Here is an 18,069-nt window from a genome sequence, read left to right as displayed (position 1 = left end):
AGGATGAGAGATGGCATAGTGTGTGTGGTTTGGAAGAAGCAGATAAAGAGTTAATTGAAACCACTAGAAATGAGGAAATTATTGTAAAAGAGTTCAAAGGATTAGCAACATAGGCTCTACTGAACCAGAAAATGGAGTAGAAGTAAGTTGTCGATCACATTTTGGAAGCAGAAGTAATGACAGTTTCAACAGGAAAAGTAATGGAGGTTTTTTTTTTTTGAGATAACGGAGCAGAAAATACTCATATATATTTGCCAAGTGGAATAATTAGTTTAAAAGGCACACACCATCAACAAGGTATGAAAAAATCTTGTGTTGATGCTGTATGAATGGGAAGTCAAGCAGCTGTGGTAAAAGTGAAAAGTATATAGCAGCAGCCCATCAATGAGCAACTCAGAACTAAGAAGCCTGTGGTAAGAGTTAAAAGAAAGACTGACTTTGTTTAAACAGACATAATATTATAATATTTTGGACAATATAATTTTGTATTAAGGATTTAGTATAAAAGACATAAGAGCATTAATACATTTGGACACTGAGAACTTCTATGCAGTGAGTTTTGATCCATTTGTTTCATTAGAAGAATTCATGTCTGAGGAAAGAAGAAAACAAGAGACTGCATCATATATATATATATATATATATATATATATATGTGTGTGTGTGTGTGTGTGTGTGTGTATATATATATATATATATATATATATATATGTGTGTGTGTGTGTATATAGATATATATATATATATATATATATATATATATATATATATATATATATATACATATATTAAATATATATATACACACACATATATATATATATATATATATATATATATATATATATATACACACACACACACACATATATATATATATATATATATATATATCTATATATATATATATATGGTTCCCATTCAGAAGCCTGAAACATCATAAGCCTGAAAATCAAAATCCTGAAACCAAAAGCCTGAAAATTCAGAATCCTGAAAACTCAAAATCCTGAAAGCCCAAAATCCTGAAAGACCAAAATCCTGAAACTCAAAATCCTGAAAACACAAAATAGACATACTGATGTCATTGTGGCTTTGCTATTGTTAGCCCTGTGGTGTTAGGTCATGCGTTGGGGTCAGGTAAGTGTGCGATTGGTTTTATTTTAGGGTTAGGGGCGGTTTAAGTGAGTTAGGGTTAGGGCGCAGGTTAGGCATGTATGCAATAGTGACAAATATTGGGGTTAGAGGCGGTTTAAGTGAGTTAGGGTTAGGGCGCGGGTCAGGTGAGTGTGCTATATTGACGGACATTAGGGTTAGGGTTAGGGTCAGGGTCAGTTGGTAGATATTAGTGTCTTTATAGTGACATATTACCATTATTTGTGTTTTCAGGATTTTGAGTTTCAGGATTTTGGTCTTTCAGGATTTTGGGCTTTCAGGATTTTGAGTTTTCAGGATTCTGAATTTTCAGGCTTTTGGTTTCAGGATTTTGATTTTCAGGCTTATGATGTTTCAGGCTTCTGAATGGGAACTATATATATATATATATATATATATATATATATATATATATATATATATATATATATATAGGTTTACAATCAAAATGCAGAAAGTCAGTTGAATGACAGGTACCTCCTTGAACATGGTAGGAGCGACAGTCAGAATGTCAATGTACAGTTGTACGTCAGTTCATAAAATCGTTAACAAGGCAGGAACATGAAGTATGGTTGGCAATGGCAGCTTTTGATATTATTATCGACAAAACATTGTTGATGTTGTTGCATCGACCATTGGGCCTATTTAATATGCATGAGTCGAGGATATTGGTCGTTAACATCACCGTTCACACTTGTGAATGTCACGTTTATGATAGTAATCTATATATATATATATATATATATATATATATATATATATATATACACACACACACACACACACACATATATATATATATATATATATATATATATATATATATATATTTTTTTTTTTGGACTGCAACTTAAAAAAAAAACATATATAACTGTATGCTGACAGTAACATTGTTGAAATGAACTAATTTTCCTATTTATCTGTAAAGTAGTGCATGATTAAAAAAAGCATTTGATGAAAGAAATGCATGGACATGGGGGGGGGTGTTAGTAACACTGAATGTGACAGAAGGAAAGTTGTAGCAGGCCAGATTCAAAAAAAGCTTTTCTAAGTCTAAGTCTTCCCTGATTTTAAAAGACCTGTTCTCCATGTAAGTGACTTATTTCAATGTAAGGCCTTTCTATAAACAGGCTTACTGTGTGGACTGTTTTTAGCATCAATGCACCTGTTTTGGGTTATTAATAGTGTGAAAACAAGGAGAATAACATGGTGTGAAACAGTTACAGGATAGGTATTAAGAGATTTGAAAATATAAAAAGCAAAAGAAGGGACGAAAAAGAGATTATGGAAAGAAAGGAATTGATTAATGTAGTGAGAAAATGAATGAATGGTATGAAAAAATATGCAAGATATTTTTCCTATAGATACATGGAATGATTTTTCAGATGAGATTAGAAGTGCAAAGAAGGAAAAGTTTGAATATTTCTTTAAAGCTGGGGACTTTTTGTGGAGAATTTTGAAAAACATGCTACCAGTTTATGGAAATATGAAATATAAATCAATTGAAGAATGAATGTGTTGTAATTACAAGGTAGAGGAAACTGAAAAACATTGTTTTTTAGAATATAAAATTAAGTCTTTTTGGGATATGTTTAAAACTGTATGTAGTTGAAAAGGTTTCAATGAAATTAATATGGAACTTGTATGGCAAATCTGGAAAAGAAAGGAAAGAAGAAATTGACAAATGTAATATAATATTATTTGTTACAATCTGGGTATTGTGGAAAAGAAGGTGTGAAGGACTATTGTATAACAAAACCAGAATGAATGAAAATGTTTGTGGAAAAAGCATTAGGGAGGAAATCAGAATGGAAGAAGTATGTACAAAACCTGATGAAGAAAATTTAAAAATTGTGTAACTAGGATGGACATTGGGTTACAAAACTATGTAAATAATGTATTTAATATGTATATGAATAAACTGTGTATATATAAATTAAGCAACCTACTCTTTTTTCAATAATTACCATGTGATCTTTTATATCCACTTGAGCTAACCCCATCTCAAACAGATGGATCTTGGTTTAATGTCTCATATTTCATTGTACTAACAATACTGTCACATTTACCACCAATTAGGAAGAATTAACTTGCTAACTGCGAAATCTAGCAGGCAAAATATGTGATGAGTATATTTATTCATCCGAATTTGTTTAATGGTGCAGATCACTCTTCATTTCTGACCATTCTCAGACTCATACAGAATAAAAGTTATAATGAGTACAGATAGTAAAGAAATAATAAAATAGTGTATGTTACATTTACTATGAAAGGTTTGGATACTGTTGGATTATAATGAAAGACAACACGCATTGAGCATAATTTGCAGAATATACAGGGAATCATTAAATAACAGGGCTATAGAAAGATTCAATATATTACAAAATTATCCACAGGCTGTTAGCCTTGGGTATTTACCCTCCTGACAGGTTAAATCAGAGTGGAGAAGACAGAGTAACTGGATATATCATATGAATGTTCATCTATGTTATTATGACTGAAAGGGTAATAAGCATACTTTGTGTTATTGGATTAAATTTTAGCATAGCATAGAATTTGGGATGAGATGGCAAGTCTTTAAGTTCATTTGTGAGGGATTCCAATTATTTAGACCCCAGTATAGAAAAAGCACAGCCAGAAGTGTGTAGTTTGGATTGGGGGATTTGTAGAAGAGGATATAGGTGATTAAGGTTTCTTTGGTTGCATGTGGGACCTACTGTAGACCTGGAGTTGACATCCTTTGTAAGCATTCTTTTGTGGACTGTAGAGATTTGCTGCCCCTTTATGAACAATTACACTCATTAAAATACCTGTGGCATTACTTGTAAAATGAGATGTCAAGCAAGTCCATTTATAACTGCAGTCCATGTGCAAATTATCTGTCTTGCAGTTGAGACTTTTCCATTTTGTTTTCTGTACAAACTGAGCTTGAATGATGGATGTCCTAGAATGTTCCACAACCAGCTGCTTAATAAAGCATTCATTCATGTAGAAACTGATGATCACAGATTCAACTTAATGATTAAAATTATAGATATGAGCTGAAACATAACTTACATCTATAGGTACAAAGATCTACTTGGCAAATGTGCCTTAAAACTGCCTTGTTCATGGAGCTGGTCACAATATTTTTCTGCCTTTGTAAATGCCTACAGCTGAGGGTAAAGCTTGGTTTCATGAGCAGAAATGATTTTTCTCATTAATGTGTCTATTAAGGAGTACTTCATGAATATAACTTAACATACTTGAAATATGCAAGTATTTAACCCAGTATGTTGAGGCTACTGCATTGTTAGTGGAACTCTCCAATACAAATGTTGAGTGATTCATACAGTATTCGTAGACTGTACCACTATGCAAAGGGCATTATAAAAGTCATTTTATATTAGTATTATATTTTCTCCAGTATTAACCATTTGTCAATATCACATCCAAATGCAGAAAAAACATAACTTACCTCTTTTTCTTTCCCACCACTGCGAGCAATCCATAATAGTTTATATAATGCTATGTCATTTGCTGCATGTTGCCAGCTGACACGAAAGCTGTTCTCTGTTACATCACTGACTTGCAGTTTTAGAGGGCTAGGTACCTTGTCTAAAAGGAAATATAAATGAAGTGACTCTACGAGATAACACAAAATAAATATATGCTGTTCTTCAATTATATGGAATGCATTTATCATAACAGCATTGCACATTTACTTAGCTGTCTTCTCAGAGATACAAAAGTAATACTACTTGTATTTTTTATATAAACTAGTTAACAAACAATTATTGTTCAGAGAATTCTGAACTATATGAATTCTAGAATGTCACTTTCGAAGTTTGAAGGTTTTGCTGCAAAGTGATGAGGGTTACAAGTAAAGCAACGGTTATTATCATCATGTTTTCATTTTATTTTAAAAAGCACCCTAACAGTTTAGAATTATTCTTTGCAGGCATTAAATCCAGTATACCAAACAACCATTCATATCCACTGAATCTGCTTTGACTTACCTATGTGTTTGTGCTGTTCTGTTCCCTGAATGGATGAAAGTTGAGAATTTAATGTCACTGTGAGTCTCACCGCCTTTTCGGGTATTTTCTCACTTTTCTTCACTGTGTTGAAAGTATGACTCTGGAATATATACTTTTAGAGGGTGCTGGGGTCCGGGATTTGGACCCCACATTGCGGGATGTAGGGAGGATGCAAAAATATAGTTTTGTGTATTATAGGGTCTTACAGTGCACCATTTTCACTATGTAATTTGTGATGAATAGTGAGCCAAAGAATCTTCTTCATATTAGTATAGGTAAACAATCTCTTTCATATCAATTGTGCCATTAGTAAATGTCTACTGAAAAACTGTCATCTAATAGCTAACCAGATAATTACATGACAATTAGTTCAGCATACTCCACTTATTGTGACATTGCTCTGCAATGTTTAAAGATAATTCATTTTATTTCTAACAACTTGAAACATATGACTTTGGCCGTTTGTTCTTCCAGTTTCATCCCAGTCTAACACCAGAGGGGTACAAATAAGATGACTATCTTTTTTGGGGAGAGAAGTAGGGAGCCAGGTACTACTCTCAGATATGATTTATGCATCCTTCCAAGTATTTGCCTTCTCATTTTATTGGGGACTAATTTGTCATCTTTGAACATTAAGAGCTGGACACATCTTATTTATTCCTTAAAAGAATAAGACTGAGCTTGTTTTCCCTAGTCATGAAATTTGTTCAGACCATCACTGGATCAAAATGTTGGAAAAGGCTCTAAAATGTGTCTCAAAGCATCTAGATTATTATGGCTTCTTGGGCCTAGCAGCTCTCACACCACCAGCTTAATCCAAGTCGTTCTCTACAATTATTAGACTGTAGGTCCCATAATCTACTCTAAATCCAAAAGAATTTTATATTTTATATAAAATGGTTACCTCCTTATCCATCTCAACTTACCCTGTTACATACATTTCCAAACTGGAGAACAGTAAACATTAAAACCTTGCCAAAATCATACATATTTCAAAAGATTCTAGTAGGATAGAAGATGTTTTGGATGAAAGACCAGTACTACTTTTAACAGTGACTACAACATTACAGCTACTCTAATCAATGTGATAATTACTGAAAGGATAATCACAGGTAAGTACATTGCAACAATTTAGTTTCTTATCAGACAAACACCTAGCATTTATCAACCAAATACTTCAAGTGATAATTTTAAATATCCAGGGCAAAGCTGGTAAGCTGAAGGACCTTGTTTTTCTAGCAGGTGATGCACAAAATGTGTTCAACAAACATAACTGGCCGTTCATATATGACTCCTTCAAACATTTTTGGTTACTAGCCATAACAGTTATTACAGTCCAAAAACTGTTCATTAACGTCTGAGGCAGTTCTTAAGATTAATATAGTCTGGTCTCAGAGATTCAGAAGAGGAAATGGAATTATGCATGGATACTGGATGTCTCCACCACTGTTTATTATACTGATGGAACCACTGGTGTCTCCACCATTGTTTATTATATTGATGGAACCACTGGTGTCTCCACCATTGTTTATTATACTGATGGAACCTCTGGTGCCTCCACCATTGTTTATTATACTGATGGAACCACTGGTGGAATTAATAAAATTGAACAGAGCAAGCTTTCTAATGGATACAGTAACTGAAAACCAGAAATTATTCATATATTCAGATAAGCTAATTATTAAAACTACAGAGATAAACTCTTCTAGTCAGGATTTTTTTAATGTGTCAATGAAGTCAAAACAATTATAGTATATAGGGTGAATGACCACAGTTCTAAAATTCTATTATTTGAAACAAGGGAAAACTTGGACAGAAAATATAATCTTCTGGTATCTCATACCACTAAATTTTTGTAGAGGTCATACCATAAAGACAGTTCACAGCTAAGAATCTGAACAAATACTCACTAATATAATTTTTCAAGGACAAATTACAATGTAGGTATTATGAGGCATTCTCTTGTTGAAAAGGTAAATGTAATTTAAAATATTATTTTTACCCAAATGGATCATTTTCTCAGCCAATGAGTCAATTATTATATCTTTAATTCATCTGAAAAATCGAAAGTATAGGAAAAAAAATTATATCAAGAATGGTTTCTGCAAATTACGTGTGTCTTTGCCGTTGCATACCAAACTTAGTCTGGTCTCAAACTCCATGATCCTGAGAGGTATGCATTGGTTCCACTAATAAAAACTCATATTTTTTTTTCAATTTCCAAATGAAGACTATCATAACTGAGCCAATAACAGAAGTACCGTGTACTATAAGAATTCGGGACTCTCTAGTTAAAATACCATATACAATCTCTAAATAATCTCAGGTTCATCTACTGAGGTGTTTTATATGGTACGAAATATTAAATCAAGTAAGAAAATTACTTTCACACTGGCCCTCGTTTCAAGTATATAAATTAGAACTTTGTATTTACACATTTAGTTTCAATGGGCAGATATGATTTTTAAGCAGAAAGGAAAATTAACTTTGTAGATACAAGAGTTTCTACTTCAAGGTATTAATGCTTCTTGATTTAAACTAGTGAAGATAGTAAGATATTAACACTTCAAAGATGTACTACTACTAAAACAGAGGTGTGTTTGAATATATACATTAAATTAGATCAGGCAAAAATACTTTTCAGGTCTTACTGCAACACAAACTGTCCAGGGTTTACTCAGGTACCCCATTTTTAAATTTATGGAATCAGGGCTTGAACATAATAAATAAGACAAATAGCTGGTTCACAAATTAGAAAAAAACATGTAAAGAATTTTAATCTCTGAGAAGTAGAACAAGTCAAGAAATATCAAATCAAGTAAGAAAATTACTTTCACACTGGCCCTCGTTTCAAGTATATAAATTAGAACTTTGTATTTACACATTTAGTTTCAATGGGCAGATATGATTTTTAAGCAGAAAGGAAAATTAACTTTGTAGATACAAGAGTTTCTACTTCAAGGTATTAATGCTTCTTGATTTAAACTAGTTAAGATAGTAAGATAGTAACACTTCAAAGATGTTGGATACTACAGAAATTTCATTTTTTTAATTTTTGCAGAAACCTGAGACTATGCAAAGCTATTTTCTTTTGAAAATTAATGAAATGTAGAGGTTTGTTATAGCACAAGAGACAAGGTGGATGATTTACTTAGTCTATATTTTTATTCATGTGATGAATTTGAACAGTCCACAAATGTGATAATGAAGAAAGTTCTCTTTATAGTAGCTTGTGTCAGCACTATGAAAAATTGCTTTACCTCCATTATAGTCAAGAAACAAATTTTTTTAACCACTTTGAATATAATTAATAATATTGAAATGCTTTGTGGAGTTAATGTAATGGATACACTTTTTCTTTTTCAAAATATAAAGCAAAGGAGACTTATAAATGAAGTAAAGGAGAAGGTTTAGATTTGAAAGAAGTGCAACAGAGGTGTGTTTGAATATATACCATAAATTAGATCAGGCAAAAATACTTTTCAGGTCTTACTGCAACACAAACTGTCCAGGGTTTACTCAGGTACCCCATTTTTAAATTTATGGAATCAGGGCTTGAACATAATAAATAAGACAAATAGCTGGTTCACAAATTAGAAAAAAGCATATAAAGAATTTTAATCTCTGAGAAGTAGAACAAGTCAACTAAATATATTTTCAGAGTACATTTGTCCCAAACTATGCTGAGTCAATAGTTTTTTTTACAAATTTGTGTGTTAAAAGTTTTTGAAAAAAAAAAAAAAAATATATATATATATATATATATATATATACTATCCCTTGAAATATGAATATAAAAGTAATTGAAAGCAAAATTGATCAATGGGTGGTAATTAAATGGGAATTATTCTTTTTAATGCAATGCTTAGTTAATGATAAAAATTACTTTTCATCATTCTTCTAGAAAGTTTTATATATGATGCACTAGGGAAGAAAAAAACACTGTTAGTTATTAACATTTAATGTTTTTTTTTTTTTTTCATGAAGTGAGTTAATTTATGCAAAAACTGTTGCTGGAATATTGAATGATACACCACAAAGGCTGCAGCTTGATAGAGGCAATTTGGGTGTGGTGGTGCTTGAAAAGATTTTGAAGAACAGGCTGCAAAAACTGATTTGGTTTAATCCATTTTTGGCTGCTGAGTTACACTCAACAAAAGTTGAGCAAATTGATTTTCCTGCAATAAAAATATATTTTTTTACAATAAATTAACATTAGAGAATACCTTCATTTGGAATTAATGTCTTGAGTTTTATGAACAGATAATTGGGCAGCATATCCTGTACTTACAGACTACAATTATGGTTTTCAAAAGGGATAACAAGCCAGTTTAAATTATATTATATGAGAGACTGAATTCAGATACTGGTAGAATCTGATGGGATAAATATGAGATGCCTGCTGGGAATAATAAAGTGGAGATTGAAATAAAAAAATATGGCCAATCTATTTGTATAATCAGAAACTGGGTGAAAACAAAAACAATGCAACAAACATGAAGAATAAGTAATACAGAATTAAAGGAATAACAAAGACAGGAATCAGGAGTACTGTGAAAGCAGTAGGGCATTCCTATGGTAATGACATGCTTCACAGAGGCCACATGACCAAGAGATTAAGAATAGAATGAGAAGCACAATTCACAGCTGTAGTTCAACCATGTCTTCCACTAAAACAGTAAGCAATCATTCAATCTCTTTTGAGAATTTGGAAACTGAAATGTAAATGTAAATTGAAGAAATGCATCTGGCAGAAACAAAAAGAAGGGGGGGGTTTACTTCTGGATCTGATGTTTAAGATATATGAGGAGATATTAAGTAATACTTTTACAATGGATGAACATTTACTGAATTTATAAAAATCGACTGCCAATCATTAGCAGACCGGAGTTCCACTGTGGCAACCCCTAACCGGGAAAAGCTGAAAAGACAAAGAGGAAGAAGAAGAAGAAGAAGAAGAAGAAGAAGATGTAGCATTCATTAACCAGGTTGGTGCATCGGTCCAAAGATCTGTTTCAGGTATTGGTCAAGTCACAAAGGTATCAAAAGAAATTCAACATACATCATGCAATGAATGATAACATATAACTCATCAGTGGTCAAGCTGTACAACTAGACTCAGAAAAAAACATAGTTACACATTAAGCATTAATGCACCAAATCTGTAGCTATCAAAATAAGGTAAATGGAGTTTCTATGCTGCAAGAATGCATGACTGGACATAAATAGATTACATTAGACCTATGTAAATAGTCCAATTAGTCAGCATTAGAACTACTTAGTATCACTTATCAGTGTAAGCACAATGAATGATAGTAACAAGAAAATGCAAAAATAAATTTGTTTGTATAATACAAATTAATATAATATACATTACACTATAAAACCTGTTTGGGTTATGGTATATTTATAGACATAGACAATGGCACCACATAATGAGTAGCACTGAGCATAAATGTTGCTGATATGCAATGAAAAACTAATTAGATTGTATATGTACTAACCTTGTACTAATTAATCTTTGAATTTGATAACTGTTATCATTTACTTTGCAAAAAGCTCAACTTGTACTTGCAACATTTCTATCTTTGGATACTACAGAAATTTCATTTTTTTAAATTTTTGCAGAAACCTGAGACTATGCAAAGCTATTTTCTTTTGAAAATGAATTAAATGTAGAGGTTTGTTATAGCACGAGAGACAAGGTGGATGATTTACTCAATCTATATTTTTATTCATGTGATGAATTTGAACAGTCCACAAATGTGATAATGAAGAAAGTTCTCTTTATAGTAGCTTGTGTCAGCACTATGAAAAATTGCTTTACCTCCATTATAGTCAAGAAACAAATTTTTTTAACCACTTTGAATATAATTAATAATATTGAGATGCTTTGTGGAGTTAATGTAATGGATACACTTTTTCTTTTTCAAAATATAAAGCAGAGGAGACTTATAAATGAAGCAAAGGAGAAGGTTTAGATTTGAAAGAAGTGCAACATGCTAATCATAATACTGCAGTATGGGAAACAGATACAGGCAGAAAAAATATGTGTGTGTGTGTGTGTGTGTGTGTGTGTGTGTGTGTGTGTGTGTGTGTGTGTGTGTGTATATATATATATATATATATATATATATATATATATTTAGTTTATTTATTTATTTAGTTATTTGACCTTTGTTTACTGGGATAGTCTGACTGGGTCAAAAAGAACACATTTTCAGTGGAGGCCCGGGGAGAAAATCTCCAAGTAAAGACCATAACACACAAATATATAACATTTGCATCTTGGCAAATACAGAAAATTTGTTACAGGTTCATGTGGAGAAACAGACAATCAGCATTTTAAATGAACAGGAAGCATGCAACGTATAATGCATATTTTCAAACATAGCCTTAGGATATAAGTACAGCACATTCCATCATATTGTCAATATTTCTGAGTTCATTTTTATGTAATATTGTGCAGCTACTACATTATTATAGATAATAAAAGCATAATAGGAAGAAAAGGGAGGAGTGTAAGAAGTGGGAATAGCAGAAAACAGATTGGTAATCTCGAGTACTGTTAGCTAGTGTAAAGGAAGAGGAAGTGAGAAAGTTGGCTAGGGGAAGATCAAATCAGGGAGAGGAACAGTAGAGATGAGGTTAGCCAGAAGCAGAGCACCAGCACAGCCATAAATAATTTATATGTTGTTTTAGGGAAGTTTTGAAGGCTATTAAGTTGGAAATTGTTCTGGTACAAAGAGGGAGTGAGTTTCAAACTTCAGCAACAGAGTAAGAGTATAGGCTTTGCCCTGGTAATTTAGAGGACTTGAAGATGGTTAGTAGGGTTTTTGTCTTCAGACTTACGGCTCTTTTGGGTTTGTAAAGTCTGATTATGTTACTCAGGCTGAGCAGGCTAAGGGTTTATAAATCATGTTGTGTAAGGTTAAGAGTTGGACATAATGGAGGTGGTTAGGGAGTTCTACCCAGTTTAGTATTTGTAATGACCCACAATGATGTGTGTAGGTGGTTGAATTGGTGGTAAACTTGGCCACTTTGTTGTAACACTGTTCCACTTTGGATCTAATAGAGGTTTGTACATTAGAAAGAATAGTGGCACCATATAGTAGGGAGGAGAGAAGGAAAGTTTTAGTAAGAGTGGCCTTAGTTCGTGTGTTCAGGGAGTATTTGTTTCTATAGAGGATGCCTAGTTTCTGGTGAGTTTTCTTAAACATTCTTTTGGACATGGAGATCGAACTTTAGTTGATTGTCAATGATGCCTCCTAGCAGTTTAGTGTGGTGGACTATTTCAATAACAGTATTGTCTGCAGAGTGGGCAGCCACGGTGGTGCAGCGGTTAGCATTGCGACCTCACAGCAAGAGGTTCTCTGGTTTGATTCTTGGCTGGGGTGCCTTCTGTGTGGAGTCTGCATGTCCTCCCTGTGGTTGCGTGGGGTTCCGGTTTCCTTCCACATCCCAAAGACATGCTGTAGGTGGATTGGTCACTCTAAACTGGCCCTAGATGTGAGTGTGTGCATCTGTGTGCCTTCTGTTGAAGGTTGGGTGCCGGGCTGGCAACTCGACACCATAAAACTCCACTGCCAATCATGAACGGACAGGTGATTTGCTATGGGGACCCCTAACCGGGAAAAGCCAGAAGAAGATTGTCTGCAGAGTGGATTTTAAATTATTTTATGTCAATAGGGTGATTTTTTTGGCTGGCAGAGGAGGAGTTTGTTTTTTAGGTATAAGGAATAGTTGAGTGTTGCTGAGCCAGGATTCAATGGCAGTAAATGTTTGTTTTGTGATGGAGCGCAGTTGGGGAAGTATAGGAGAGGTGCAGATAATATAGAGCCATCTACATATTGTATGAGTGTTCCAGTGAATGAGGTAGGGCATAAGTTGTCTGTAAATATATTAAAGAGCAGGGGACCAAGGATAGAACCTTGTGGGATTATGAAGAAAGGGAAAGATTTTTTTAACCATTTTATGGCTTGTTTTCAATTGTATATGTAGTTGTAGAACCACGGTATGGTAGGAATGGTAAAACCTAATTTAGAGAGCCTGTCCAGAGGTATAGAGTGAGAGACAGTGTCAGATGCTTTTGATAGGTCAAGAAATACAGCAGATACAAAGGTACCTGCATCTCTAGCCCTATTTACAGAGTCAATGAAGGATAGGAGAGCTGTGGACATGCTATGGTCTGGATGGAAACCATGTTGAGTATGTGCAATTAGGTTATATTGCAACAAGTATTGCATTAGTTGCTTGTGAATACATTTTTACAGTATTTTGGAGATGGGGGATTGAAGGGCTATAAGTCAGAAGGTGATAATCTCTGTGGAATTTCCCCCTTTGTGAATAGGAATAATATTAGACATTTTCAAGATGCTAGGAACTAAAGATACTTGACTGCAAGCTGGGTGCTCTAATCAATTCCCCTAGTGATGTGGACATGTCCAAGAGGGTCTGACCCAAACAAATGACTGGTGCCAGAAACATGGCCTCAAACTGAATGCCAAAAAATGCATCATCATCCCCTTTGGGGAGAGTGATGACCCCACAAATTATCACATTGAAAATAAAGTCCTAAGCACGCAATCAGTTGTGAGGGACTTGGGCACCCATGCTAATAGCAAACTGACTTTTGACCACCATATCACCTCCATTGTACAGAAAGCTTTCTACATGGCCCACCTCATTAGTAAGGGTATCTCATCCAGGGACAAAGTGGACATGACATCCCCGTATTCTTCCCTTATAACACCCATTATTGAGTACAATGTCCTTTTGGCATGTACCTCACAAAGCACATGCAAAAGCTGGACAGTCCACAGAGGCTCCTCACCAGGAAAATCCAGGGCCTCAAATATCTACCCTACATAGATAGACTAAAGACCCTGTCCCTCTACTCAGTCTCCTACAGACTCCTCAGAGGTGACTTCTGTCTAGCATACAAAGCAATCTCAGACCCCACCCTGATTGGACTGCTGCATATCCGCAAGTCAAGCTCCACTCGAGGAACCCACACGTGAGACCTCAACCTGGTCTGCGACATCAATAAGACTTGTTGGCGGGACAAATTTGTTTCCCACAGACTCCCCCTTTTATGGAATAGACTCCCTCTTCACATCAAGCAGACTACCCCATTAACCCTTTTTAAGCGCAACCTGGATAACTGGTGGGGAACAGAAAATACACTCCTGGACTTCCACCTGTGTCCCTGCTGGACAGTGGCATAGGGTGCTGACTTGTTGGAACATGGGCTAAATTCTTGGCTATGCTTGTAAGGGGCTCAGGACCAATAGCCTAGTAACTTCCTATGATCCTATGATATAGATCTATTGATTAGAATACTGATGGGGGTATGCAATGGAGTCAGCAGTTAATTTAAGGTATTGAGGTGGGAGGTTATCTACAGAGGTAGAGCAGAGTTTGAGTTATTGCAATAGTCTTTTTATGAGGCTTGTAGGTATGGGTTGAAAAGAAAAAGTGTCTGAGTCATCAGAATGGGGGTTTGGGATGTCATGGTGGAGAAGGTCAGAACTAGACAAATGATGCTTTGTATAAAAAGAAGCTGTTATATAAAGAAAGTATTTTCATTTTGAAATATGACACTTTATTTCCTCAGGGTCTGAATGTGGAATGTAACTGGAGGCTTCTTATCTGATGAGAAAGTAGTATTAAGTATTTTTTAATGTTTATTGATTAATTAGTTTAGGCTGCTTGTTTAATTGTTAGATGTATTAGGGTATATAAACTGTGCAAGTTATGTGATGTTTTATACTCCCTGAAGGCGGTTGCTGAAGCGCTAGAGGTGCAATAAACTGGTGTTTTAAGTGGATTCTTCATCTGTGGTCTTCAGAACTACACAAACACTGCTGAGGGTAGTTTTGGAAGTTGAGGAAGAGGGGCTGGAGTTGGGGGCGGGGATTTAGCAATCAGATTGGCTATAGATTGTATAAAGTGACTGTTGAAGTCTTTAGCTATTTGAGAAGGAGAGACATTATTTTTTGTCCTGGGGTTAAGTAGGGTTGAGATAGAAGACCAGAATTTTGAGGGGTTAGTTCTGTGCTCATGTTGGAGGTGGGTGCAGTATAATTGTTTATCTTTGATAACCTGCTTTTTTACTTGGTTGCATAGTTGTTTGTATACTATTAGATCTTCTTTATTTTTATTTTGTTTCCAGAGATCCCACACTATATCCCTTTTTTTCATTAGATTTTTACATGCTTTGGCTAGCCAAGGAGCAGAATTTTTAATTCTTTTAGTGCGTACTGGATTAAGAGTATTAAGTATACGTAGAAAAGTAGTCTTGAAATAGTGCACTGCTTCATTTAGAGGGAGTTGATTTACTGGTGACCAGCATATTTTTCTTAAGTAAAATTAGTTAGGTTGTGGACAGATTTCAGTGTCTTTGTTTTTGGTAGGTGTGCATTGCCACTAATGGCAGATGTGGGTAGGTGGTCACTTAGGGAATATGGAAGTGTGCCTGTAGATGTAATGTTTGCAGGATGTGACAGCAGAATCCAACCTAGCGTAGATTGTTGAGTGTAGTCTTTATTGTACTTAGTAGTTAATGAGTTCAGAAAAAACATAGAGATTTATGCGATTTATTGGTAATTGCGATGAGAGAGAATGTCAATCTCCTCAAATAATATTCTCCTAAAATGATAGTCTCACATTTGATTGTTTGTGAAGTCTAGGATAGTATATAGTACTTGAAAGTAGACAAGAATATCTTAAAACTTATTATGCAACAGTAAATAATCTGGAATATTAGGCTGTGAAACAGGAATTGTTTGACTGAATATAATAATAAACAGTAAGATTTGTAGAACAAAGGGGTAATGCTGGGCTTCTTAGATAACATGGATTTATCTTTGTTGTTTGAAAAACATCTACAAGATGCAATATTTTATGTAGTACCTAAAGTGCATAAACAGTAGGTGAACTCTGAAGCCATTTTATAACTTCAGAAATTGCTTGATTAAAAATACTACTTTTTGGAAGAACTATATAATATTACAGATGTTTGTTACCAAAGGATAATTGGTTCTGAGAAGAAATTTCTATAATAGTCTTACATGGTAGTATGTAAAAAGATGAAGTTGTAATATATCCAAATGGTATGTGGAGAAAATAAAATATAAATTGTGGTCAGAGGAACATATAAAAAGATTTTTAACAGGATGAATTATGGGACCATTTTTTGATTTAATTTAGAAATCTGTAAATCGTGTTTGTAAAGATGGTGAAATAAGAGTACAACATCTAAATAGGTGGAAGCTAGGTTCATTCTTCAGTATATATAGCACTTTAATGCCCACGTGGTTTAAATGTTGAATTTCCTTTACAGCACTTGAACAGTATTACCAGTTGTTGAATGCATGACAGCAAAGAATATGCAGTGAAAGGTGGATCCCTAAAGAAAGTATGAAGTTATTTAGGAAAACAATGCTAAGTCATTACTTGTTTAAAACTGACTGTGTGTGTGTGTGTGTGTGTGTGTGTGTGTGTGTGTGTGTGTGTGTGTGTGTGTGTGTGTGTGTGTGTGTGTTCATCTGACTTTTGACTTTAATATATACTGAAAATGTTAACTCATCAACAATAATGAAGTGAATTAAGTCAAAGCTGTTTGAGAAATTTATAGTATATTTGTTTAAAAGTAAACTAGTAGATGAATGATGATTAAATCTGAATTAAAACTTTGTCATACAAAACTTTTAGCTAATGTTGAAACAAAATATTCCCTTACAACACTTTATGACTCAGGTTCTAGGGGAAAAATAAAAGGTTTTGTCCCTCCAGCAATTTGTATTTTGCATCTGAGATATTTTTATATTTTTCCTAACATGAATTAATCTAACATTGGAAGCTAGTGTAATTACACACACGCACTGCCTGTAATGATCCAGATCTATGATTTCTGAACTCTGGTAAAGTGAGAATAATTTTAATCTACTCTCACACTAAGTCTGCAACCCCTTCCCTGAGAAATAATCGCTTTCAACTGATGATATATTTTTTAGACTACTATAATGTGGAAAAATATGTCCAGCAGTTATGCACTTCAGTTTTTTTTTACACACACATACACACACACACACACACACACACACACACACACACACACACACACACACACACACACACACACACACGCATCCATGCACACACACACACATGCACACACACGCACCCTTACAGAAAATCTACAACTAAAGTTTTCAAGCAATGAGTATCTGGCAGTGGTGATCAGTTGCTATCAAATACAGGCAGGCAGACAGACAGACGTGCAGATATGTTCACACAGTGAATGCCCACCACAACATCTAGGTGATAATACATGTAACATTTGTTAAGAGTATGTGAAAGACATGTTGACCATAGTAACATAGTTGAGCATGTTTTATGTCTACTCATTACCTTATGCAGTTTAGTTCAATATAGGCTTAACAATCAGCAAGAGATCATTGTAATCAGTTGTTTACATTTACAGGCTGCCCCCACCTCTACTCCCCCAGAATAACCATCTTTGTACTAGGTATACCTTCAATATTTGACCTATAGTCACATAAATGGAGTACATAACCTGTCAACGTCTTAGTAGGAGAAATCTGGACAAAGCCAAAAATAATTCTGTCAACTTAGAAAGTTGACAGACTAACAGGTTTTGCCTTAGCACTGACTTTCTGAAGGATAAGAAGTCTGAAACTCAAATATCTGTCATTATTTAATGACTGCAAGCATCAATGATGTGCTAGAAAAAAACACACATTTTATGGCAAACAGTCCAAAAGAATGAGAAAAAAATCTGGGCAGTTTGAGAAAATGTGGGCAGTTGAGAGGCATGAATAAGTTCTGCCCTTAGAAACATATTAGATTTGTATACACACACACACACACACAC

At 34.3% G+C, this 18,069-nt stretch overlaps 1 protein-coding gene across 2 annotated transcripts in view; it reads right to left on the bottom strand.

The window, feature by feature from the left end:
- Positions 1-18,069, bottom strand: part of COL14A1 (collagen type XIV alpha 1 chain) — a gene marked incomplete at its 3' end in the record, with an annotated part of 1,869,522 nt that overhangs the window by 1,118,043 nt on the left and 733,410 nt on the right. For both annotated transcript variants that reach the window (XM_044066920.1, XM_044066919.1), the window contains 1 exon segment: positions 4,610-4,749. In XM_044066920.1, the coding sequence (XP_043922855.1) occupies positions 4,610-4,749 (140 nt within the window).

The sequence above is a fragment of the Protopterus annectens genome, chromosome 3.part1, assembly GCF_019279795.1.
Source record: "Protopterus annectens isolate FY-2018-M chromosome 3.part1, PAN1.0, whole genome shotgun sequence".
Taxonomy (NCBI): Eukaryota; Metazoa; Chordata; order Ceratodontiformes; family Protopteridae; genus Protopterus; species Protopterus annectens.
The sequence above is the reverse complement of the archived record's forward strand: the minus strand, read 5'-3'. Positions and strand labels throughout refer to the sequence as shown.